General features: G+C 44.2%; 1 protein-coding gene across 2 annotated transcripts in view; it reads left to right on the plus strand.

The window, feature by feature from the left end:
* Positions 1-2,549: 2,549 nt before the first annotated feature.
* SMARCC1 (SWI/SNF related, matrix associated, actin dependent regulator of chromatin subfamily c member 1) overlaps positions 2,550-25,098 on the plus strand; it is a 196,920-nt gene continuing 174,371 nt past the window's right edge. For both annotated transcript variants that reach the window (XM_030549765.1, XM_030549766.1), the window contains exons 1-3: positions 2,550-2,765; positions 18,545-18,664; positions 24,554-24,639. In XM_030549765.1, coding sequence (XP_030405625.1) covers positions 2,589-2,765; positions 18,545-18,664; positions 24,554-24,639 — 383 coding nt within the window. In that variant the 5' untranslated portion in view covers positions 2,550-2,588. The remainder of the gene's footprint in view (positions 2,766-18,544; positions 18,665-24,553; positions 24,640-25,098) is intronic.

The raw sequence follows: 25,098 nt of genomic DNA on the forward strand, positions 1-25,098 counted from the left end.
GACTGTGTCAAGCATTGGGGGAGGGAGCTTAGAATTTGAAGCCAGTAAGTGAAAAAGAGGGAGTCAGCTGGCTGTGGGGAAACACTAAAACAGATTGGACAAGGAACTAAAGAGAGACTGGGACTGGCTGGGCAAGGAGCCAGGGAAGCAATGCATAAAGAGATTGAGACTGGATAACTATTATTTGTATTACTGTAGTGCTTAGGTGTCATAGTCATGGATCAAGACCCCACTGTGCTAGGTGCTGTACAAACACAGCACAAAAGACAGTCCCTGCCCCAGAGAACTTACAATCTAAGCCAAGCCAGGGATAAAGAGAAGCTGATGAAAGAATATAAGGAAACAGAAGGGGTCAATATGAAAGGTTGGGCTCAGCTCCCCAGCAGCCGGAGGAGCCTAGAGAGGGAGACTAGGACCAAGATGGGACTCTAGATGGTGAGGGGTCGGAGGGCTGGTCTACACTAAAGCTGTACATCTACCTAAGTTACACTACTTCAGTTACATAAGTTATGTAACTGAAGTCGACGTAATTTAGGTCAATTTACAGCGGTGTCTACACTGCACTATGTCAACAGGAGACGCTCTGCTGACAACTTACCTTCTGCCTCTTGGGGAGGTGGAGTACAGAAGTCAAGGGGAGAGTGCTCTGCCATTGATTTAGCTTGTCTTCACCAAACCCGCTAACTCCATACCACTGCATCGATCATGTGCTGACTTAACCATAAGTAGAGACAAGCCCTGAGTTCTACAGAAAATTCTTTCCTAGATATCTATCTGGTGGGTCTTGCCCACATGCTCAGGGCAAACTGATCACCATATTTGGGGTCAGAAAGAAAGGAAATTTTCCCTGAATCAGATTGGCAAAGACTCTAGAGTGCTTTGCCTTCCTCTGCAGCATGGTGCACAGGTCATATACAGGTTTAAACTAGCGTAAATGACAGTTTCTCTGTAACTTGAAATCTAAGTTTAAACCATGATTTAAGGATTTCAATAACTCAGCCAGCAGTTAGGGGTATATTACAGGAGTGGGTGGCTGAGATTCTGTGGCCTGCAGTGTACAGAAGCGGTCAGACTAGATGATCACAATGGTCCCATCTCACCTTAAAGCAGTAGTTCCCAAACTTTTTGGTCATGTCCCCCCTCCCCTTACCCGGTCCACAACCCCCAAGCTGTGGCCAGGAACTTGGCAGGTGCTGCAGCTGGGACCACAGCCAGGGGCTGAGGCCAGGAGCAGGGCCAGAGTGGAGCTGGGGGCAGAGCAGGGCTGGGTGACATCCCCTCCCTGCCACCTGCTGCACCCCCCCAACATTCCTTGGCACCCCCTAGGGGGGCATGCCCCATAGTTTGGGGACCACTGCCTTGAAGTCTATGAGCCTAGAAGCCAAAAGTGGGGAAGAGAGAGCGCAGATGAGCAGCCAGGAGGGGGGAACTGGGAGGGAGTATAGGGAGAGGGAAGCAGGACTCAGAGCTGGAGCAGGGATGATTAGGCCTGGCTGGCCAAAGGGACTGGGCTTAGGGGATGAAGCCAGGAGATGGCAGGGACAGGAATAGTGATGGGCAGATGAGTCTATGACCACTGGGCTCCCTCCCCTCTAGGGCCAGAACTACAGCTCCTGAGTGTCAGCACCAGTCGGGTGCCCAGACAGCAAGTGTGAAAAATCGGGATAGGGAATTGCGGGGGGGGGGGGGTGTAAGAGGCATCTATATAAGACAAAGCCCCAAATATCAGGACTGTCCCCAAAAAATCATGACAACAGGTCACCCTAGCTATGACTCGACCCCAGGCAGGGCGTGTTGCCCCAGGATAACAACCTTATACTGCTACCAGTCCCCTCAGCACAGGAGGCAGCCGCCTGCGGGTGGAGCCGACGCCGTGACTGGCCCGCGCGGGAGACCTCTGAGGGCAGCGGGACACAGCCTCGGGCTCCCCGGCTTGGCTAAGCAAGACACCGCGCTCACCCGAGGCGCGAGGCGGGAAACGGACGGTTTCAGGCAGCCCGGACGACCCTCGTTCGTTCCCGCCCATGGCGCGCGCGGAATGACACTGCAGCAGTTGGACAGGGCGCAGGCGCCGCCCGACACCTCAGGGAAGCGAGAACGAGGCTGCGAATCTCAGCAACCGAAGCTCAAGCCCCCTCCCCATCACTGTCCAAAAGGCACATGCGCAAAGCGCCCCATGAGCAGCTCGGATTAGTAGGCGCATGCGTACAGGCATAGCGCGACTCGTGCAGGGCGGTTGAGGTTTGACGCATGCGTGCACAGCAGGGTTGGGGGAGGGGCATGAGTTAAACGTTAGACTGGATCTTACAAGCGAGTGTGTATGGAAAAGGAGGGAGTGGGAAACCAGCGCATGCGCAGAGATAGCAGGTTTCTAGAGCGTGCGTGGAGCGCGGCCCAGGGTGCCGACGTACAGGCGGTGGCGGCGCAGGGGGGGGTGGGGAACCGGCGCGTGCACGGCGGTGGCGGGGGCAGGGAGCGGTATTCCCGAGCATGCTCCAAGGGGCGGAGCGTACGGGGCTCGGCGCATGCGCGGAGGGAGGCGAGTGGGAGGTGCAGGGCCGCGGTGGCGGCGCTCGGCGAGGGTAACAATGGCAGCGGCAGTGACTGCAGGTGGCGGCCCCGGCCCCGGGGCGGCGGCGGGGCTGGCGGCACTGTCCGTATCGCGGCGGAAGGACGGCGGCCCCACGGGCAAGTTCTGGGAGAGCCCGGAGACGGTGTCCCAGCTGGAGGCGGTGCGGGTCTGGCTGGGGAAGCACTACAAGAAGGTGCGGCCCGGCCCGCGGGGACTGGGGAGCTGAGGGGCTGGCGGGGCGGGGGATCCAAGGAATCGCTCCAGGAAGGGGGGTCCGGCCCCCGGGGAGCTGAGTGAGCCGGGGGGGGGCACAGAATCGCTCCAGGAAGGGGGTCCGGCCCGCGGGGAGCTGAGTGAGCCGGGGGGGGCAGGGAATCGCTCCAGGAAGGGGGGTCCGGCCCGCGGGGAGCTGAGTGGGCCGAGGGGGGTGGGGGGGCAGAGAATCGCTCCAGGAAGGGGGGTCAGGCCCGCGGGGAGCTGAGTGAGCCGAGGGGGGGCACAGAATCGCTCCAGGAAGGGGGGTCAGGCCCGCGGGGAGCTGAGTGAGCCGGGGGGGGGCAGGGAATCGCTCCAGGAAGGGGGTCCGGCCCGCGGGGAGCTGAGTGGGCCGAGGGGGGAGCACAGAATCGCTCCAGGAAGGGGGTCCGGCCCGCGGGGAGCTGAGTGAGCCGGGGGGGGCAGGGAATCGCTCCAGGAAGGGGGGTCCGGCCCCCGGGGAGCTGAGTGAGCCGGGGGGGGGGCACAGAATCGCTCCAGGAAGGGGGGTCAGGCCCGCGGGGAGCTGAGTGAGCCGGGGGGGAGGGGGGGCAGAGAATCGCTCCAGGAAGGGGGGTCAGGCCCGCGGGGAGCTGAGTGAGCCGAGGGGGGGGCACAGAATCGCTCCAGGAAGGGGGGTCAGGCCCGCGGGGAGCTGAGTGAGCCGGGAGGGGGGTAGGGAATCGCTCCAGGAAGGGGGGTCCGGCCTGCAGGGAGCTGAGTGAGCCGAGGGGGGGCACAGAATCGCTCCAGGAAGGGGGGTCCGGCCTGCAGGGAGCTGAGTGAGCCGGGGGGGGGGAGGGAATCGCTCCAGGAAGAGGGGTCCTGACCCCGGGGAGCTGAGTGAGCCGAGGGGGGCAGAGAATCGCTCCAAGAAGGGGCGGCCCGGCCCGAGGAGCTGAGGAGGCGGGTGGTCTGGGGAAGCGCTCCAGGAAGGGGTGGGCGGCGGGGCCTCGGGGCTGGCGTAGCCGGCGAAGCGCCCCAGGTAGCCCGGGAGCGGTAACAAAGGGCCAGCCGCTCCTTTGGGTGCTGGGAGCGGGATCCCGGCCCGGTTTACCGACTAGCGGGCTGGTAACGTGAGTCTGCAGCGTTTGCTAGCGCCGGAGCATCCCGCTCCGCTCCCCAGGCTGTGGTGGCTTCGCCAGTCCTACCCCTGTGCCTTTCTCTCCGCTTCAGCCTGACTGAATCCACACTGAATAGAAGTATTAAACATCAGGTTGAACCTAGTTTTCACCGGTTACACAACTTTAGAGGGAGCTCTCTTGATCTTAGTCTTAACTGTAGTTTCTTTGTGTGCAGCTATTGGAATATATTATGTGTACTGGACTGTAAACTCTGTAACATGTGTAGCACCAGCACCATGAGGTGCCAGTCATGCTGAGCATGATTATCATATAACGGAGAGAAACTGTGGTGTTTTAAGTTAACTTTTATTTAAAACTACATTGCTGATGGTCTTTAGGTGCTTGTACAGTCTGTGTTACTGCAGTATCTGAGCACAATCTGTTTATCTTCATACACTTATGAGAGAGAAGGAGGTGAAGTGCTGTTATCCCATTTTACAGATGAGGATTGACTCTCAGAGAATGACTTGCCCAAGACCTTGTAGAAAGTCTGTGGTAGAGTAGGGAATTAAACCCAGGTCTCCTGAGTCCCAGGCTAGTACCTCTGACTATCTGGACTATCCCTCATTTCTATAACATTTTTAGGTTCAGGACTCCATTGTCTAAATATAAAAACAAGAATTGAAAAATTTACCCAATGACCATTTTTCTGAGGACCCTGGCTTCATCTGCATGCAAACTTGCACTGGTTTAACTAATGATGTTAAGTTAGTGGGTTTAAACCAGAGCAAAACCCTTTATGTACAATTTTATTTGTTTTAATGGTTCATATTGATCTAGGTAAAGTAGATTCCTTATATATTTAAGCTAAACCAAAATAACCCACTTTTAAATCAAAATAAGTTTGTCTGCACAGGGTTTTGCTCTGTTTTAACAACATTGTTTTTAAACTGATTTGTAACTCCAGGGAAGCTTTTTGATTATATACTTGTGTGGCCAATACTCTTTCAAAGCCACAACTCTTGCAATTTAAATAAAAATACTTGCTAAACTGTATTTAAAACGTGCTAATCAAATTCTTATTTATTAAAGCTTAAAAAACTAAATTATATATCTCTTGCTTTTGTTATACTTTTCCCTTTCCTTGCTCTCTCCATGTCTTTCCTATAATAGCATGTAAAATTATCACTTGTCCTGCATTATCTTATTCAGTGTCTCTTCTTTTTCACTCTGTGTATTTCCACTCATGTTCTCTGCCTTATTTTCTTTTTAAGTCTCTCCATATTATATTTCTCTAGTTTATCCCATCTTCTCCCTTTTCCCCTGCCACAATTCATGTGGGTCTTTGAAGTGTTACCAGATACTTATCAGAGAACTAAACCTTCTAGCCAAAGTCCCAGATGAAAGTAGAAGAGCAAAGCCCAGATGAGAAGCCAGATATTTCCCCATCCTTCACCTAAACAGCTGGGGGGTGTGGGGGGTGTTAGAAAACCTGCTGTTCCTGGACTGTGATGGGATTCCATCATTTATATCAACCTGAAGTCTAATTGGTTTCTATAAGCATGAGCTTCCTCCAGTATTTCTGGGTCTTGGAAGAAAGGAGTGTTCTTTCACTCCATTTCCCAAAATTTCCATCCTAGAGTCCCCAGCTAATGTGAGAGGAGATTGTTTATCCACTGCTTTACCACTCTTCTAGCCTGAGTTTGAGTCCTCCTTCCTAGGGAGTAGAATCAGTGCCTGCCCTCTTTCTGTTCAGAACTTTCCACAATCAAGGGTGTCAAGATGATGTTGACTCAGTTCTTGTTAATTTTGCTGCTGCGCATAGGATTCTGGATTGTAGCTGTGAAAATTGGCAAGGACTTTTTTACTGCGTTGTAGCTTGTTAAGGCTCTTAGCTTCAGGAGAGGCATTGGATCCATCATAGTGTAGGCTTAATATAGAGCAATTCATTGGTTAAATGTGAAGGTAATTTTAACCATAATGGCCAGACACTAAATATTTTTCTTACATGAAAACATAGATTCTGCAAAGTTGATAGGACTTACCTGGAAAAGATATCTAACAATTCTTGGCAAGTGGCTTTTTTAAGCCCTCTATAAAAGAGGTGAATAGTCTGTTTTAAAAACTGAAAAAAAAACAAAAAAAAAACAACTGCTTCTCCATTTTGTTAAACAGGGGAATTTATATAGTCAAATATCTTTAAATGTTAGTAAAACTAGAGCATCAGATGTAAATGTTTATCCTTTGTAATAATAAGACTAATAGTGGTTTTCACAGGTTACAGTTTTTATAGTGCACTATTTTAGTCTTACTGTATTGATGCCAAAACTTCCATTGACTTCAACTGGTACAGGATAGTGTCCTTAATAAATTGAACAGTTTGTGTCTGGTTGAAAAATTTGTGGCCTGCATGACACACAGATACTGTAGAATCCAGGCTTTTTAAAGAAAAATTAAGTTTCTAGCTTTCAGTTAAGCAGGTAATTTTCCAACTGTGAATCAAATATTAATCAATGCAGTGTTGTCTTCCTGAGTCTGCAGACAACCTGAAACTAACTCTAAGGGTGAATTCTTATTAGGATATCCGCTCTAAAGACCAATGATGACACTAACATCAAAAATAACTCTTTCATTGTTGATCATTTCAATGGGATAAATGGAGGAAGGGCATGGGCATGAAGTCCACGGAAGGAGGGTGGGAATTGGGAGTTGCTGTAGTGAAATAAATCCAGAGGGAAGAATAGAAGATGCACATAAACACAGGAAAGAGAAGAGAAATCAAGAAAGGAGAATGGGGAAGGAAGAGAAACACAAAGCAGATATAGTGGTCGCCTTATTTTTCCATTGACTAAGTTTGGGTAGATGAATTAATATGAACAGTTGAGCCATAAGTCAAGTAAAATTGCTAGTTAAAACAGTGATACTGTTAGTGATGCTGAATTGATGGCAAGGAACTCTAACTAAAAGTTCAGTGACTGCAAAAACTGTTCTATTCATGCTCTGTGTGCAAATCTATTGACGTAACTGGGAGTTTTGCTGTCTTTTATGGTCAGGACTGAGATATTCTTCAACTTAATGCACATAATGTGGGGCAGATACTGGACAAAATACTATTTTACACAGAAATCTGTAATTCAAACTATAAAAACTTGAGTAATTAAATTATTTAATATAGTTTATTATTTATAGTTAACTGGTGTCTCTGAGCACTAGTGATCAGGCCATGATGTGCATGTACAGCAACTAGCATCATGTTATATTAATGATTACCCAACTAATTGCTTTCTATTTAAATACCTCTATCTACTTTAGTCTGGCCATTTATTTAGTTCTACTGGAAACATTTTCTTAAAATCATGGATGGTCTTTAATTTCGAACACACATTTTTTTTCATTTAACATCCAACACTTTTTGTACTAAAGAGATCAACAAATAGCTTTGGCATTAAAGATTATAGAATCAAATAACTGTAGGGCTGTAAGAGACCTAGAGAAGTCATCTAGTCCATCCCCCTGTGCTGAGGCAGAGCCAAATATACCTAGACTATCCTTGACAGGTGTTTGTCCAGCCTGTTCTTAAAAACGTCCAGTGATGAGGTATTCTACAACTTCTCTTGGAGGCTTATTCCGGAGCTTAAGGACCCTTATAGTTAGACGGGTTTTCCTAATATCTAACCCAGGGCCTTGTCTACACTGCCACTTTACAGCGCCGAAACTTTCTTGATCGGGTGTGAAAAAACGCACCCCTGGGCGATGCAAGTTCGAGTGCTGTAAAGTGTCAGTGTAGACAGTGCTACAGCGCTAGGAGCCACTCCCCTCCTGGGGGCGTTTTTTTTACACCGCTGGAAGAACTCTCTCCCAGCACTGGAGCCGCAACTACACAGCCCCGATAGTGCTTCAAAGTGGGTAATGAAGACATACCCTAAATCTCCCATGCTGCTGATAAAAGCCTGTTACTTATTGTCCTACCTTCAGTGGATCTTGAGAACAATTGATCACTGTCCTCCTTTATAATAGCTCTTAACAATTTGAAGACTATCCAGTCCCTCCCTCAGTTGTCTTTTCTCAAGGCTAAACATGCCCAGTTTCCTAACTTTTCCTTACATAAAAGGTTTAGAAAACGTGACCTAATCTTCGTAGCTTTCCTGTGGACTCTCCAATTTGTCCACAGCTTTTGTAAAGTGTAGCAACTAGAACTGGACGCAGTGCTCCAGCTGAGGCCTCACCAGTGGCAATAAAAGCAAGACAGTTATCTCCTGTGTTTTACATACGAAACTCCTACTAATACACCCCACAATATTAGCTTTGTTTCATAGCTGCATCACATTGTTGGCTCATATTCAATTTGTGATTCACTATAGCCCCCAGATCCTTGTCAGCAGTACTACTGCCCAGCCAATTATTCTCCATTTTGTAGTTGTGCATTTGATTTTTTCCTCCATGAGTCAAGTACTTTGTACTTCTCTTAATCGAATTTTGTGTTGATTTCAGACCAAAGATGTAGTCCATGGGCATGATTTTCAGTTATGTTAAGCACCTCCAAGTAGCTGCAGTCTGCGGGTGCTCAGTGCTTCTGAAAATCAGGTTGGTGGCTACAAAAAGCACTGACAGATGGTATGGTGGAGATCTGCAATGAAAACAAATGGATAAACAGCTGGTGTGCTGCCTGAGAATGCAAGCAACATGAGGATTGGCTGTCTTTTGAGTGTCTTTAGTGGGTATGATTTGGGATTCTGACTGAATACTGAAGTAATCTGATCCACAAAATTTTGTTTCTCAAATGGTCTAATTTTTACTAATGCAATAGTCTAATTTTGTTTAATAAAACAAGGGTCTGTTTTTCCTTTAAATTTTAATAGGGGGCCTCTGGGCTGGTTGAAAGAGTTGGCTTGATGGCAGTGGTGCTCAAAGTCTGCTATTTAGCCACAGAACAGTTACAGCACAGACATCAGCAGTGTCAGCTTCCCCCACACAGTTCTGTTAACATGCCTCAACCCTGACCTGGAGGGATGTTCCATGTTGTTTCAGTCCTTGGCAGTTCTGTTAGTGTTAATTTTAGTTGTTTGTGACATGTACCTGTAGACTGAAACCACCAACTTGTTTCATATTAGCTACAAGTATCTGGATTTGGAAAACTTGTCATCTCAGTACTTGTTCTATAGTTTATTATCAGTACCATTGAAACATTAATTTAGCAAGTGTGTCTCTGCTAGTTTCCTTTGAACTAATCGAAAATAGATTTTTTTTTAAAGGAGCTAAAGAGGCAAATCTAGTATTGTTACTGTTCTGCTTTTAGCTCAAATCATTGAGTCTAGATATAGTTAATTGTCAGGAAAGTGGTGGTCTTTTGTGTGAAAGTGCTACAACATAGTTGAGTTATTTAAGGATAGTGATGGCTTAAAGTTGGGTTTCCTTGCTTTTGTATCCAAGTCTGACATTTTAGTGTTGTTCTGCAGGTGTCTTATTTTTGTTTCCTGTAGTGTCAACAGTCTTCCAGGTGAGTCTACAAACACAAAAGAAGGCATAGTCCTTGCCCTGGGGCAGCTTACTCTAAAACTTTTTATTGTTTCCTTCCCTGCAGGCTCATACGTTGCCTCTGCTTATTATGGGCAAAGTAATATGAAAATGAATGATTCATGTAAGCTTCACTGCTGTCTCCTTCCCCCAAAAAATCAGCTATGAATCAGCTGGCAAATAAGAATCTGGTTGGATTAATATTGCTGGCAAAAGCCCATAGCAAGGCCTTCTTGTACAACTTTCAAATAGTGAATGAGAGAGGAGCCTCTATGTTTTCCCTTTGGCGTAGTGAAGTTTTCTATCCTCTTATTGTAGAGGGGGAAATTGAGGCGTAGAGGTTAAACGACATGTCCATGTTCAAGGTAACACAGCAAATCTGAGACTGCATCAGGGCTGCTATATTCTATTTCTGATTATTTCCTTTTCCAGCAACTTGACAGCCCTCAAGTTTAACTTAACTCTGTGAGAGGTGGGAGTGGGATTCACAAGTCTCCACTAAGAAATAAGAGTGAAAAAAGTGTACTCTTCCAAATATATGCAAACCCCAAGGTGCATTTTCCTGAGGGGTGGGGTAGGAGGAGGACACACTGGAATTCTAACTATAAAGCAAAAAATATATATGTATTTTCTAAATATTGGTATTCTGGAGTGAGGTTACATTTTGTGCTCTTTTACGTTTTTAATTTTGTTACAGTAGGCTGAAGAAAGTTTCAGAAGCAAAAAAATGCACCTTGTTTAGAGTGCTGGTAAGCAATATGATCTGAAGGAATGAGTATGGATTGAGGAGTCAAGCTGTTTAGAGTTCTACTCCTAGTTTGATTACTGACTTTTTTAATGTGGCCTTAGACACAGAAAAACTGAAGCACAGAAGAGAATGTCTATCTATACAAGGAACACTTCATACTTACCTACTTTTTAGAAATTTTAAGGGTTGGCTCACTTCTTCTGGTGCTTTGAACGTAATGCACTATATAAAGTTTTTTAGTATTCAAAATACTTTAAATTCATAGAATATCAGGGTTGGAAGGGACCTCAGGAGGCTATCTAGTCCAACCCCCTACTCAAAGCAGGACTAGTTCCCAACTAAATCATCCCAGCCAGGGCTTTGTCAAGCCTGACCTTAAAAACCTCGAAGGAAGGAGATTCCACCACCTCCTTAGGTAACCCATTCCAGTGCTTCACCACTCTCTGAGTAAAAAAGTTTTTCCTAATATCCAACTTAAACCTCCCCCACTGCAACTTGAGACCATTACTCCTTGTTCTGTCATCTGCCACCATTGAGAACAGTTTAGATCCATCCTCTTGGGAACCCCCTTTCAGGTAGTTGAAAGCAGCTATCAAATCCCCTCTCATTCTTCTCTTCTGCAGACTAAACAATCCCTGTTCCCTCAGCCTCTCCTCATAAGTCATGTGCTCCAGCCTCCTAATCATTTTTGTTGCCCTCTGCTGGACTCTTTCCAGGTTTTCCACATCCTCCTTGTAGTGTGGGACCCAAAACTGGACACAGTACTCCAGATGAGCCTTACCAATGTTGAATAGAGGGGAATGATCACATCCCTCGATCTGCTTGCAATGCCCCTACTTATACAGCCCAAAATGCTGTTAGTCTTCTTGGCAACAAGGGCACACTGTTGACTCATATCCAGCTTCTCGTCCACTGTAACCCCTAGGTCCTTTTCTGCGGAACTGCTTCCTAGCCACTCGGTCCCTAGTCTGAAGCAGTGCATGGGATTCTTCCGTCCTAAGTGCAGGACTCTGCACTTGTCCTTGTTGAACCTCATCAGGTTTCTTTTGGCCCAGTCCTCTAATTTGTCTAGGTCTCTCTATATCCTATCCCTACCCTCCAGCGTATCTACCTCTCCCAGTTTAGTGTCATCTGCAAACTTGCTGAGGGTGCAGTTCACGCCATCCTCCAGATCATTAATGAAGTTATTGAACAAAACTGGCCCCAGGACCGACCCTTGGGACACTCCGCTTGAAACTGGCTGCCAACTAGACATGGAGCCATTGATCACTACCCGCTGAGCCCGACAATCTGGCCAGCTTTCTATCCATCTTGTAGTCCAATCATCCAGCCCATACTTCTTTAACTTGCTGGCAAGAATACTATGGGAGACCGTATCAAAAGCTTTGCTAAAGTCAAGGAATAAATACATCCGCTGCTTTTCCCTCATCCACAGAGCCAATTATCTCCTCATAGAAGGCAGTTAGGTTAGTCAGGCATGACTTGCCCTTGGTGAATCCATGCTGACTGTTCTTGATCACTTTCCTCAAAGTGCTTCAGAATTGATTCCTTGAGGACCTGTTCCATGATTTTTCCAGGGACTGAGGTGAGGCTGACTGGCCTGTAGTTCCCCGGATCCTCCTTCTTCCCTTTTTTAAAGATGGGCACTACAGTAGCCTTTTTCCAGTCATCCGGGACCTCCTCTGTTCGCCCTGAGTTTTCAAAGATAATGGCCAACAGCTCTGCAATCACATCCACCAACTCCTTTAGCACCCTCGGATGCAGCGCATCCGGCCCCATGGACTTGTGCTCGTCCAGTTTTTCTAAATAATCCCGAACCACTTCTTTCTCCACAGAGGGCTGGTCACCTCCTCCCCATACTGTGCTACCCAGTGCAGCAGTCTGGGAGCTGACCTTGTTTGTGAAGACTGAGGCAAAAAAAATCATTGAGTACATTAGCTTTTTCCACATCCTGTGTCACTAGGTTGCCTCCCTCATTCAGTAAAGAGCCCACATTTTCCTTTACTCTCTTCTTGTTGCTAATGTACCTGAAGAAACCCTTCTTGTTACTCTTATCTCTTGCTAGCTGCAACTCCAAGTGTGATTTGGCCTTCCTGATTTCACTCCTGCATTCCTGAGCAATATTTTTATACTCCTCCCTGGTCATTTGTCCAATCTTCCACTTCTTGTAAGCTTCTCTTTTGCATTTAAGATCAGCAAGGATTTCACTATTAAGCCAACCTGGTCGCCTGCCATATTTACTATTCTTTCTACACAACAGAATGGTTTGTTCCTGCAACCTCAATAAGGATTCTTTAAAATACAGCCAGCTCTCCTGGACTGCTTTTCCCCCTCATGTTATTTTCCCAGGGGATCTTGCCCATCAGCTCCCTGAGGGAGTCAAAGTCTGCTTTTCTGAAGTCTAAGGTCTGTATTCTGCTGCTCTCCTTTTTTCCCTGTGTCAGGATCCTAAACTCGACCATCTCATGGTCACTGCCTCCCACGTTTCCATCCACTTTTGCTTCCCCTACTAACGCTTCTCTGTTTCTGAGCAGCAGGTCAAGAAGAGCTCTGCCCCTAGTTGGTTCTTCCAGCACTTGGACTGGGAAATTGTCCCCTACACTTTCCAAAAACTTCCTGGATTGTCTGTGCACCACTGTATTGCTCTCCCAGCAGATATCAGGGTGATTAAAGTCTCCCATGAGAACCAGGGCCTGCGATCTAATAACTTCTGCTGGTTGCCGGAAGAAAGCCTCATCCCCCTGGTCTGGTGGTCTATAATAGACTCCCACCACGACATCACCCTTGTTGCTCACACTTCTAAACTCAATCCAGAGACTCTCAGGTTTTTCTGCAGTTTCATACAGGAGCTCTGAGCAGTCATACTGCTCTCTTACATACAGTACAACTCCCCCACCTTTTCTACCCTGCCTGTTCTTCCTGAACAGTTTATATCCATCCATGACAGTGCTCCAGTCATGTGAGTTATCCCACCAAGGCCAGGGCTACACTAGAGAGTTGCAGCGCTGGTGAGGGGGTTAAAGCATTGCAACTTAGGATGTGGCCACACTTGCAAAGCACGGCCAGTGCTGCAACTCCCTGGTTGCAGTGCTGGCTGTACCCCCGGTCGAGCCTCGGGTGTAGCGATTCCAGCGCTGGTCAGCAAGTGTGGACCCCACCAGCGCTTTTATTGACCTCCGGGGTATAGGGAGGTATCCCAGAATTCCTGTCCACAACAAACCGGAAGAAAGGGAGAGCTGGGAGTTCAGCCAAACTGCTTATTTAAAAAACAAACACAGCTCCTGTTTGCTGAGCGAGCGGAGGCAGGCCGGGGAATTACTTTGGAATGTTCACAGCTGTTTGTTTGAAGAGAGAAACAGCATGCTCACACAGCAGAGGGGGAGGGGGAAGTCCATGTTGAGCAGTGCTTATCTGGTCTGACGGCTATTTAGGAGTACATAATTTGCATTTAGTGAATGAGAGGGGTGGGCGAAGGGGTCAGAACTTTTAAGATGATTGAAGGTAGGCACTGTGTGTCTTCCAGTCCTTAGAACTTGCAAGGCAGGGAGCTGAGAACAGTGTCAACTCCAAAAATCCATTCTGTCTGTCTCCTCCACGCTCCCTGTCACATTCCACCCCACCACCCTCTTTTGAAAAGCACGTTGCAGCCACTTGAATGCTGGGATAGCAGCACACAATGCACCACTCCCAACAGCACTGCAAATGCTGAAAATGTGGCCACACTGCAGCGCTGGTAGCTGTCAGTGTGGCCACACTGCAGCGCTGGCCCTACACAGCTGTACGAACACAGCTGTAACTACCAGCGCTGCAGAACTGTAAGTGTAGCCATGGCCCAAGTCTCTGTTATTCCAATCACATCATAGTTCCTTGACTGTGCCAGGACTTCCAGTTCTCCCCGCTTGTTTCCCATGCTTCATGCATTTGTGTATAGGCACTTAAGATAACTCGCTGATCGTCTCGCTTTCTCAGTCCGAGACAGGAGTCCTCCCCTCTTGCACTCTCCTGCTTGTGCTTCCTCCCGGTATCCCATTTCCCCACTTACCTCAGAGCTTTGGTCTCCTTCCCCTGGTGAACCTAGTTTAAAGCCCTCCTCACTAGGTTAGCCAGCCTGCTTGCGAAGATGCTCTTCCCTCTCTTCGTTAGGTGGAGCCCGTCTCTGCCTAGCACTCCTCCTTCTTGGAACACCATCCCATGGTCAAAGAATCCGAAGCCTTCTCTCCGACATCACCTGCGTAGCCATTCATTGACTTCCACAATTCGACGATTCCTACCCAGGCCTTTTCCCTGCACGGGGAGGATGGACGAGAAAACTACATATTTCAGGGAAAATTAACAGTACTAAAACTGATTTCACATACGCTCAAACAGGAACAAAGCAAGAGTCAGAGATGGCAGAATGGATCCGCCTTGTGAAATGAGTTTTCATGGTCACTAAGGTTGTCCTGTTATTGAACACTTATATAAAGAAAATTTGTTTAGAGAGGATGAAGATCATGCACAAAATAGCCTTTTTGGAAATGGTAGTATTTGTCATCTTGGCATGCGCAGATCATATACTGCTTTTGAGGGTGAGAGGATATGTTCTAACAGATGTAATGATAAGCACAGGCAAGCTACTCCACTTAAGTACAGCTGAGGCTTGTAGGGCTAAAATTAGACCTGCCAGCTTTGTTTCTTGAGCATGTGTGAACATGCTGTTCTTGTTGAATAAAGATTTTGTCTTCATAAACTTCTATTAAAATAGAATGGAAACAAGATTATAAAATCTGACACTTGACTTCCCATGCTGTCAGTTTCATACACTAACTACTGTACACGTTAACTTTGCAGCTTAGTAATGCACATTTTAACTACACTTTTTCCTATGCAATTTAAATGATACATGTTGAATACTTCTTGAACTGAAAGTTCAAAATGTTATGTAACATCAGACAAGGTAGAGTGATGACTTTTGTTGTGCACAGTTGGCTCAGTTTTCTGGGAATTGCAGGGCTGTTGGTGATTCAGCACAACCCTCTTTGTTCATCTAAACAGTTGTAAAATGAAGAGATTCAGCCACACTAATCGAGTTTTTGTTTTTTAAGCCCTAAACTATAGGAGCATCAATTTGTCATCTTTTCTCTTTTACAGGCATATACACTTACAACACTGTATGAATGTTATGAAATGCTTTTCTTCTTGGTTAAATAAGTTTTAAAACTTCAAGAAGACAGAGTAGTTATCAGGAGGCATAATGGCTCTTAGTAGGTAAAACAGAGAGAGCTCCTTTAAGTCATCTAATAGAATCCAGCCCAAATTAGTAAAGAACGCTCTGTGTGGCCTGTATGAAATGGTTTGGTGATCTTTCTAGTTTATGGTGGGAAGCAATCCACATTACAAAATTACCACAACTGTCTCCCCTTTTGGCAGAGAATTGAATAATTGAACAGGTTTGGAAACCATCTACCCTTTCTGTGTCATGGCTGAGATGCACACACTGGTGAGGCAACTTGGGGAATCTTGTGCTGCCATGTGTTGTTCATACTCTTTGGCCATGTCTACATCTAAAATTTTGCAGCACTGGTAGTTACAGCTGTATTAGTACAGCTGTATAGGGCCAGCGCTGCAGAGTGGCCACACTTACAGCAACCAGCGCTGCAAGTGGTGTTAGATGTGGCCACACTGCAGCGCTGTTGGGCGGCTTCAAGGGGGGTTCCGGGAACGAGAGAGCAAACCGGGAAAGGAGACCAGCTTCGCCGCGGTTTGCTCTCTCGTTCCCCGAACCATCCTGCAAACCGCAGGGAAGGAGACCTGCTTGCTCGGGGTTCTGGGAACGAGAGAGCAAACCGGGAAAGGAGACCAGATTGATTACCAGAGGCTTCCTCCTTCCACGGAGGTCAAGAAAAGCGCTGGTAAGTGTTTACATTGGATTACCAGCGCTGGATCACCAGCGCTGGATCCTCTACACCCGAGACAAAACGGGAGTACGGCCAGCGCTGCAAACAGGGAGTTGCAGCGCTGGTGATGCCCTGCAGATGTGTACACCTTCAAAGTTGCAGCGCTGTAACTCCCTCACCAGCGCTGCAACTTTCTGATGTAGACAAGCCCTTTGAATCTTTAAAACTTCATTCTCCAGATATGTCAGCCTGACTTCTACAGTTAGTACTAAGTCACTTACAAATTTAAGCATTTAGTTATTGAAATCTCATGGTGAGAAACCCATAGCCTTTACAGTAATCTTCACTTCTTGTATGCTACTTTAGTAAATGGCTTAAATGGTTTTATTTGGTTGTTTAACAGGCTAAATTGAGATCACCAGCACCTGATATGTAGGTAACAGAATGGCTTAACAAAGAACAGAAATACTAGTAGGAGTTCTGACTGCTGTGTAACTATTAGGACTTGATGAACTTCTCATGGTACTCTGTATATACGCTCCGGGGGAATTCTGCACTACTGCGCATGTGCATACTTAATGAGCCCTGCATATTTTTAATTATTTGTGCAGAAAAAAGCTTCTGCCAAAATGTTCTTGCACTTCCACGTTTTGCCCACCAGATGGCGCTGTGGCAATAGAACAAAGCAGCAGCTCTCCACCAGTTAAGGGGGGGGAGAGCCTGATGGGCCAGATTAGGAGACCGTGTGGGGTGCTGGGGGTGGGGGTCAGATGTGATCATAAGGGCTAGTGAGGGAGGACAAACGGGGCAGGGGCTGAATGGGAGTGGAGGCTCAGGGCCACAGGGGGAGGGAGGCTCAGGGCCATATGGTGATGTGGGAGAGGGTACAGAGCTACATAGGGACAAGGGATGGCTGGGTGGGGATGCAGGGACACGGGGAGGCACATAGGGGCATAAGAGGGTGCAGGACCACATGGGGATGGGGGGTTAGGGACACATGGACGGGATGCAAAGACACATGGAGACAGGCAGATGTACCTGACTGAATGGGAAAGGTTAGGGGTTGGCCAGAGTCTGCATGGGGGAAACTCCCTAACAATCTTCCTCCCCCCCCCGCCCCAATAACCCTGTTCCATACTTTTCCCACCCATACCTACCAGCCCTCCCAAATTCACACCCTGGCTCCTTCCCAGCAATTTACTTCCCTCTCCCATAGCTCCTCTGTTACCCATGACTCCCCCAAGCCTTTGCACTGCTTCTGTGGGGTTTGGGAAATGTGGTTCTGTATTGTAGTTTAAATGAATTATTACTCAGAGTTCTGGATTAATATGCGCAGTAAGGAATCTATTTGCCAAAAAAAAAAAATCCTGAATCTTCTTTGCTGTCTGTATTGTTAAAGACATACTTGATGGCAGGTCTTTTGGTCATTTATTTAAAAAATAATTGAAATTCGTGTGATTATATTGTTGTTTTTGACAAATAAAATACACAGAATTTTAAAATATTGTGTGCAGGATTTTTAATTTTTTGGTGCAGAATTCCCCCAGAAGTATATATAGGACTCTGGCTAGACAGAAACAGTGGAAGAAATGTGGCATTCTGGTTGGGTATTATATCAGTTGTTCACCAGGTAAATGGCTCAATGATTAGTCTGTTTACTGACCAACTAACATTAGCCTCTCGGATTATGTATGAACTGGTCACGTACTGAAGTACTGTGCCTGGGGAAATAAATATGTCCTGGAGAAAAATTAGCTGATTATAGATTGTTGCAAAATTGCAGAAATTTGGTCTTCTGGGTATATTTTTCCTGATTGTGCATGAACACACTAAAGATTAGTGAAGAGATGCAGCTGGAAGAATTAATGTGGTATTCACACAGTAACTCTTTTGCAAGAGGAGTAGACAGTGTTTTCCTAGTGAGTTGTATATATCTGAGGGCCGGAATTAGCCTTAGAAAACCATCTGATTTCTGTCTTGAATGAAGCATTTAATCATTTTCTGAAGAATATCCAATCCAGTGAATTAATAACGATCCACAGATATTTGCCAACTCTTAGACTAAATCTTAAAGAACAGACTATCGTGCATCAGTCTAAAGCAATATATTAAATAAACAGGAAAAAAAGATTTTGTAAATGTGGCTGACTCGTAGCTGCTCTTCATGCAGTTAAATAACTTAACATAAAATCCATGACTGTAAAAACTAATGAATAATGAAAACCCCAAAACAGACAAATGTCCACTCTTTGCTGCTGTATTGAGCTGTATTACAGAAATACATACCTTATCCCCTCTCGTGGATTATGGCAGTGTGGTTTATTTGGCATTGAAAGGATAGTCCCTGAGAACTAAAACTTGAGTTTTGTTTATGTATTTTAAAGATTATATGAGTCTAAAAGCTAGCAAAAAAAAAAAGTGCCCTAAAGCTTGCTGAGATTGGTCTTTGAATTGCCAAAGGAATTGCACTGTCTTTCTCCCCCATCTCCAGTAAGTATGTGTTTGTGTCTTTCAGTATGTTCAGGCAGATGCTCCGACCAATAAAACATTGGCTGGGCTGGTGGTGCAGCTGCTGCAGTTCCAGGAAGATGCCTTTGGGAAACATGTCACCAATCCTGCCTTCACCAAACTTCCTGTGAGTATTTGAATGCCATGAGCGACTGCCATTATAGCTGTATACGTCATTCTTGTTCATCCAATATTTTTGTTGCCAAATGACACAGTGGCACACTTCCAGCTGAGAAGGTAGATCTGTGACTGTTCTACAGTCGCTGCCAGTGCTTAATGCAGATGGGTGAACAGCTTGGTCCTCCTGTCTTGTGAAACAAGCATTAATCTAGAAACATCCTGCCATTTCAATATTCAGCAGCTCATTTGAAAGTGAGGAGTGGTTTTAATTTTTCAGTGGCATAGTAATTTTTGTAGGGTCAAATCTGGGAATATTTTACTGTAACTTGGATTTTATCTTTATTGGAGAGACCTAGCAATACTGATAGCTTTATAACTTTCAACTCTGGTCAAAATTTTTTCACCAGATTTCGTATCTTATTCCTCATAATTATGGCTGTGTTTTAATTAGACACTATTAAATGGATCCAATCAATCTGAAAATCACTCATCTGCCCAGAAATTGTTTTTCTTCATTGTATTGCAAATAACACTTTAATATTACTGTCAGTTTTTCTTAGCATATGTGCAATGTGCCTCAGGTGGCACGTTACCAGGATTCATCACCAAATTTGGTCAGCTGGTTGGATCATTACTTTCCCCAGCTTGGGCCAGATACTGATGGGGCATGTGACATGAACACTAATCCATGCCCCCCATTACTGAAAGATTATAAGGAAAATCTTTTTTTCCAGTTGGTTTACAAAGTGCACTTGATAGCACTTCTTGCATGGACAATTTCACTGTTACTTTTATATAATTAGTTTCTTCTCTGTGCTGGCCCTGCACACTGAAATGAGAGAGGAAAAATACTTAAAAATAGGAAAATTAAATTGCAAAATCATGATCAGCTGGGGGAATATAAAGGGCAAATGTAATGGCCGAGGATAATTCTACTTTGGACTCAGGTAGTGTGTTTCATCTAAAACTGTAGCAGATTTACCATTCATACCTTGGAAAAGAACCCATTTTGCAAGCAGGCACTCTTGTCTAGATTTCTCTCACACACACACCCCTCCACGGAGTAGAGCTGCTGCGTAACTCAAAGATGATTAATAAAGTCGGTTGTAGTGTTCAAGCTGAATGGTGTCACAAACTGTTGCTCTGGAGTTCTGTAGGTTTTGTTGTTTTTTAAAAAAAAACAACCAACCGGGATTCAAATGAAGTGTATTTTTAAAAGAGAGTATTTCTTTGCTTTAGTGCAGGTTTCTAAGACTCAAACACCTTTCTGATTTAAACAGTATGTGACTGAACTGTACATTTAAGCTTTTTATTTACCTCACCATTCCTCTTTATGGAGTTTCTGGTGGCTTGAAATGTAAAATCATGTGATGTCTCTTAAACTTGTTTATAGATTCATAGACTTTAGGACTGGAAGGGACATTGAGAGGTCGAGTCCAGTCCCCTGCCCTCATGGCAGGACCAAATACTGTCCAGGCCATCCCTGACAGACATTTATCTAACCTACTCTTAAATATCTCCAGAGATGGAGATTCCACAACCTCCCTAGGCAGTTTATTCTAATGTTTAACTACCCTGACAGTTAAGAACTTTTTCCTAATGTCCGACCTAAACCTCCCTCACTGCAGTTTAAGCCAATTGCTTCTTGTTCATCTTAGCCTCCAAGGATAGAACAAGTTTTCTCGCACCTCCTTATGACACCCTTTTAGATACATGCCATCATGTCCCCTCTGTCTTCTCTTTTCCAAACTAAACAAACCCAGTTCTTTCAGCCTTCCTTCATAGGTCATGTTCTCGAGACCTTTAATCATTCTTAAGCAGCAAAGAGTCCTGTGGCACCTTATAGACTAACAGACGTATTGGAGTATGAGCTTTTGTGGGTGAATACATGCATCCGATGAAGTGGGTGTTCATCCACAAAAGCTCATGCTCCAATACGTCTGTTAGTCTATAAGGTGCCACAGGACTCTTTGCTGCCTTTACAGATTCAGACTAACACAGCTACACCTCTGATACTTAATCATTCTTGTTACTTTTCTCTGGATCCTCTCCAATTTCTCCACATCTTTCTTGAAATGCGGTGCCCAGAACTGGACACAATTCTCCAGCTGAGGCCTGACCAGCTTAGAGTAGAAGAATGACTTTTCGTGTCTTGCTCACAACACACCTGTTAATGCATCCCAGAATCATGTTTTGCTTTTTTTGTTCCTAGTATAAAATCTTAAGTTGATAATCAAAAGAGTTCTACTTTCTAGGAGCAGTAAAATGGGTTAGCACATTAAAATTAGTTCTCGCCACAAATGCAGTTGTGGTTATAGCTTCATATAATCAGCAGATTTCCCTTGGATTATAGGAACATTAAGGTTGAAGAGGCTGGTGGGCTTCTTTTTTAGAGTATTAGAAATACAGGGCAGCTACTCTTTCAGTTGAAATGAGGCATGCATACTCTGAGGCTGGAAGGGAAATGTAAAAATAATGAGGTATGCTTGGTGAAGTAGGGAAAAACTGTTCACCCTAGCAGTGGAAGAACAGAATTACCTTTCTCGACTGCTAGCATATGTATTCTGGTTAGAAAATATATTACCTGAATTATAAATACATGACATGAATTCATAACTACCATTAATCTGCAGTAACTGTAAAACTGAGATCTCTCCTATCATAATCAGTTGGAAAGGTCAATGTAATAAAATACTACTACTCAGACTGACTGACTTACAAATCTCTTTATTGCTTTAAATTTGGAATCTTCAGTATATTCATTGTTTTTTTAATTGATCAGTTAAATCCTCAGAATAGACTTTAAAACCTTAATCCTACCAATTGAGACGAATGGGTTAATACTCCCCAATTTACACCTGTGTCATCTGGATGCATAATTAGCCCACAATACTTTGAGGAAATGACTTGCAAATTTGGCATGTATCATAGGTCATCTAAAAATCTGTTTAAAATGAATGGTGTATTATTAAATATACAAAACCAATGTGCAGTAACTTTTTGAGGGCTGCAAAGAATTGTTGTTCTTGTTCAATATTAATGCCAGTTTGGGAATAATGTGCCTAGAGGTTCCAGTAAAAGATCATGCCTCCATTATACTAGGTACTCTACACACGTGTAATAGAATAATGGTCCCTGTTCAGAGGAGCTTACAAGCTAAGCATATGATGAGAGATAAAAAGTGGACACAACAAATGGGGAGGAAGACTAGTGAGGCCACTGTAATAATAAAGAGAAGTCACAGAACACTCCCTGTATCAATAATTCCATGATTATTTTAGACTAAGCTTCAGAGTCACGGACATTTTATTATGTAGCTTTAAAGTGTGGCTATGTAAGAGAGATTTTATTTCACCAAGGATTTTAGATGTTTACTCATGACAAAACACAGCTATACATACCTATTATTAAACAAATAATTTGATAAACAAGAATATCTATGCAAACATCTCAAAATGGCAATTATTAAACACATGCATTTTTGAGTACTTCCAGTCATTAAAATAGTCTAAATATATAGAATTGTATGGGATCAAATTAAGCCTGTAATGACATTTGAACAATTCCTTATTTCTTTTGTTGCTGTATTAAGAACAAGACCGACCAACCCTAAATAACCAATAGCCTGGTGGTAGGGTGCTCACCTGTGATGTGAGATATCCAGATTCAAATCCTTGTTGCAAATCAGGCAGAGCAGGGACTTGAATTTGAGTCTTCCACAGTACCCTAACCACACGGCTGTTGGCTATTCTGGATCTGGGGTGTGTTCTCTCTCCCTGGATTTCCCCAGTAATTGCATCCTTTACCCGAGAACTCTTCCTGCTGGATCTTGTTGAAAATGGATTTTCAGTGGAAAAATTGTCAAATTTTCAGCCAGCTCTAAACTTACAAATATCTTGACTAGCGACCTTGGCGAAGAATGTTAAAATCTGAAGCATGCTTTCCGATTTAAAACTAGAGTCCTCTCCACTGTTTTGTCCTTGCTCTAGAAAGCAATCCTATATTGACTCCTTAGAGACTGAATGGGACCTAATGGATCTTTTAAATCTTCAACTGATGTTCTACTCTCAATTCTGGATTTTTATCTAAAATGTCTCCCCCACTCCCCCCTCTTTTTTTTTTTTTTTTTTTTTTTTTGGTAATGCGTGGTATGATATACCCTGTTTTATTGGTTGACTTGAAATAATGCCTTGTATGCTTCAGGTACTCTAATAAATAAGTGTGAGGTGCATTTAGCAGTAAGTCTGGAAAACAATTTTTTGCTGGTCCTCACAAGATAAACTTTTTTTGTTACAAGAACTTATACACAGAAAGGGATCTTCAGGGTCTGCCCCATCCAATCTTCCTGCTGCAGAAGTGGAGCCCAGCTGATTGGTTTATATCTTTATTTTTCAAGGATATCTTCATTAGGAAAACAATCTGAAACGTTCTTTTTAAAACAAATACTGAGATTCTCCTTTATCTCTTTAATCCATTCCACTCCTTTGTTTCTGTTTTTCATAGATGAGGGCTCAGTGATACATTATGTTCTTACAATATGTAAGAATCCTGTGCCGGGGGCTTGGGGAAGAGTGCTGCATTATACATCAAGAATATATGCACTTGTTCTCAGATCCAGAAGGAAGTGGGAGGCTGACCAGTTGAGATTCTCTGGGTAAAGATAAAAGGGTTAAAAAATAGGGGTGATGTCATGGTAGAGGTGTCGTATGCATCATCAAATCAGGAAGAGGCGGTGGATGAGGCATTTCAAGAACAAATAAGAGGTATCCAAACCCCAAGACCTAGTAGGAATGGAAGAGTTTAACTACCCAGGCAGCTGTTGAAAAAGTGATACAGCAAAACATAACATTTCTAGTAAGTTCTTGGAATGTATTGAGGACTATGTTATGTTTCAAAAAGTGGAGGAAGTAATCAGGAGGACAGCTATTTTAGACTTGATTCTGACAGACATGGAGGAATTGGTAGCAAATCTGAAGGTGGAAGGCAATTTGGGAGAAAGTAGTCATGAAATTATAGATTTCATGATCCTAAGGAAAGGAAGAAATGAGCGCAACAGAATAAGGACAATGGACTTTAAAAAAACAGGTTTTAACAAACTCAAAGAACTGGTAGGTAAGGTCTGGTGGGAAGAAAATCTAGAGGAAAAAGGAGTTCAGGAGATCTGGTAGTTTCTCAAGCAGACAGTATTATAGACACAACTACAAACTATCCTGAGATGAAGAATGGAAAAGGGTCACTGTGGCTCCATGAGGAAAATCAAATTTAGATTAGATTTAGATTAGATATTAGGAAAATCTTTCTAACTATAAGGGTAGTTAAGTTCTGGAACAGGCTTCCAAGCAAGGCTGTGGAATTCCCATCGGAGGGTTGGATTTTTTGTTTTTGTTTTTAAGTTTGGCAAACACGTGTCAGGGATGGTATAGGTTTACTTGGTCCTGCCACAGCACAGCAGGCGGGAGTTGGTGACTTCTCAAGGTCCCTTCTAGCCCTACATTTCTGTGATTCTGTAGAACATTGATATCTGTATAAATATGAAAAAACATATCATAGTTGGCCTTTGAGCCCCCAGTCTGTGGGAAATAGAAATATAAAGGAATGGACTGTATTAAGATGAAATTTAGGATGCATCTGATTTCTCTGTGTGTTTACAATTTAAGCTACTTAAATTTGAATGTGTATTTGTTTTTTTACTACTTGGAATGTTTTGAAGTGAGTGAAGAGTAAAGCTTTATAAAGTAAGCCCCAGATGAAAATGGAATGGTACATTTGTGAGTTTGTTGGATTTGTGTTCTGTACAGAATTGTATACATTTAATGATACAAAGCGTATCTTTGCTATCATAGCATTGAAGATGTCACTTTTGGTCAGTGTTCACACTTCTGTCTCCTGATTCTAGGCCAAGTGCTTCATGGATTTTAAAGCTGGAGGTACATTATGTCATATTCTTGGTGCTGCTTACAAGTATAAGAATGAACAGGGCTGGTAAGTTTTTTTACTTGAATTTATACACCTTCTGCATGAAACTAAACAAATGAAATGCCTATTCAAACTACTTGCAATTTAATACACTTCCTTGAAGAGTTGAGTGGGAAAGGGAGTTGAGACAATGAATAAATTTTTCTAGCTGATGCTCTATTTAAAAGCAGCAAAGAGTCCTGTGGCACCTTATAGACTAACAGAAGTTTTGAAGCATGAGCTTTCGTGGGTGAATACCCACTTCATTGGATGCATGTACTCTATTTCAAGTTATCTAAAGACGAGAAGTATTGTGAACTGATGGCTGTAGTTTCAGAGTGGGAGTTAGGATCTCCTGAGTTTATAATCCCATTTTTGCCATCTATTTGCTGTGTAAAATTGGCCAAATAGCTGAATCTCTCTGTACCTCAGTTTCTCCATCTGTAAAATGTGGATCATTCTTTCTTGTGGATATTGTTAGGCTTA

This window comes from Gopherus evgoodei, chromosome 2 (assembly GCF_007399415.2).
Source record: "Gopherus evgoodei ecotype Sinaloan lineage chromosome 2, rGopEvg1_v1.p, whole genome shotgun sequence".
NCBI lineage: Eukaryota > Metazoa > Chordata > Testudines > Testudinidae > Gopherus > Gopherus evgoodei.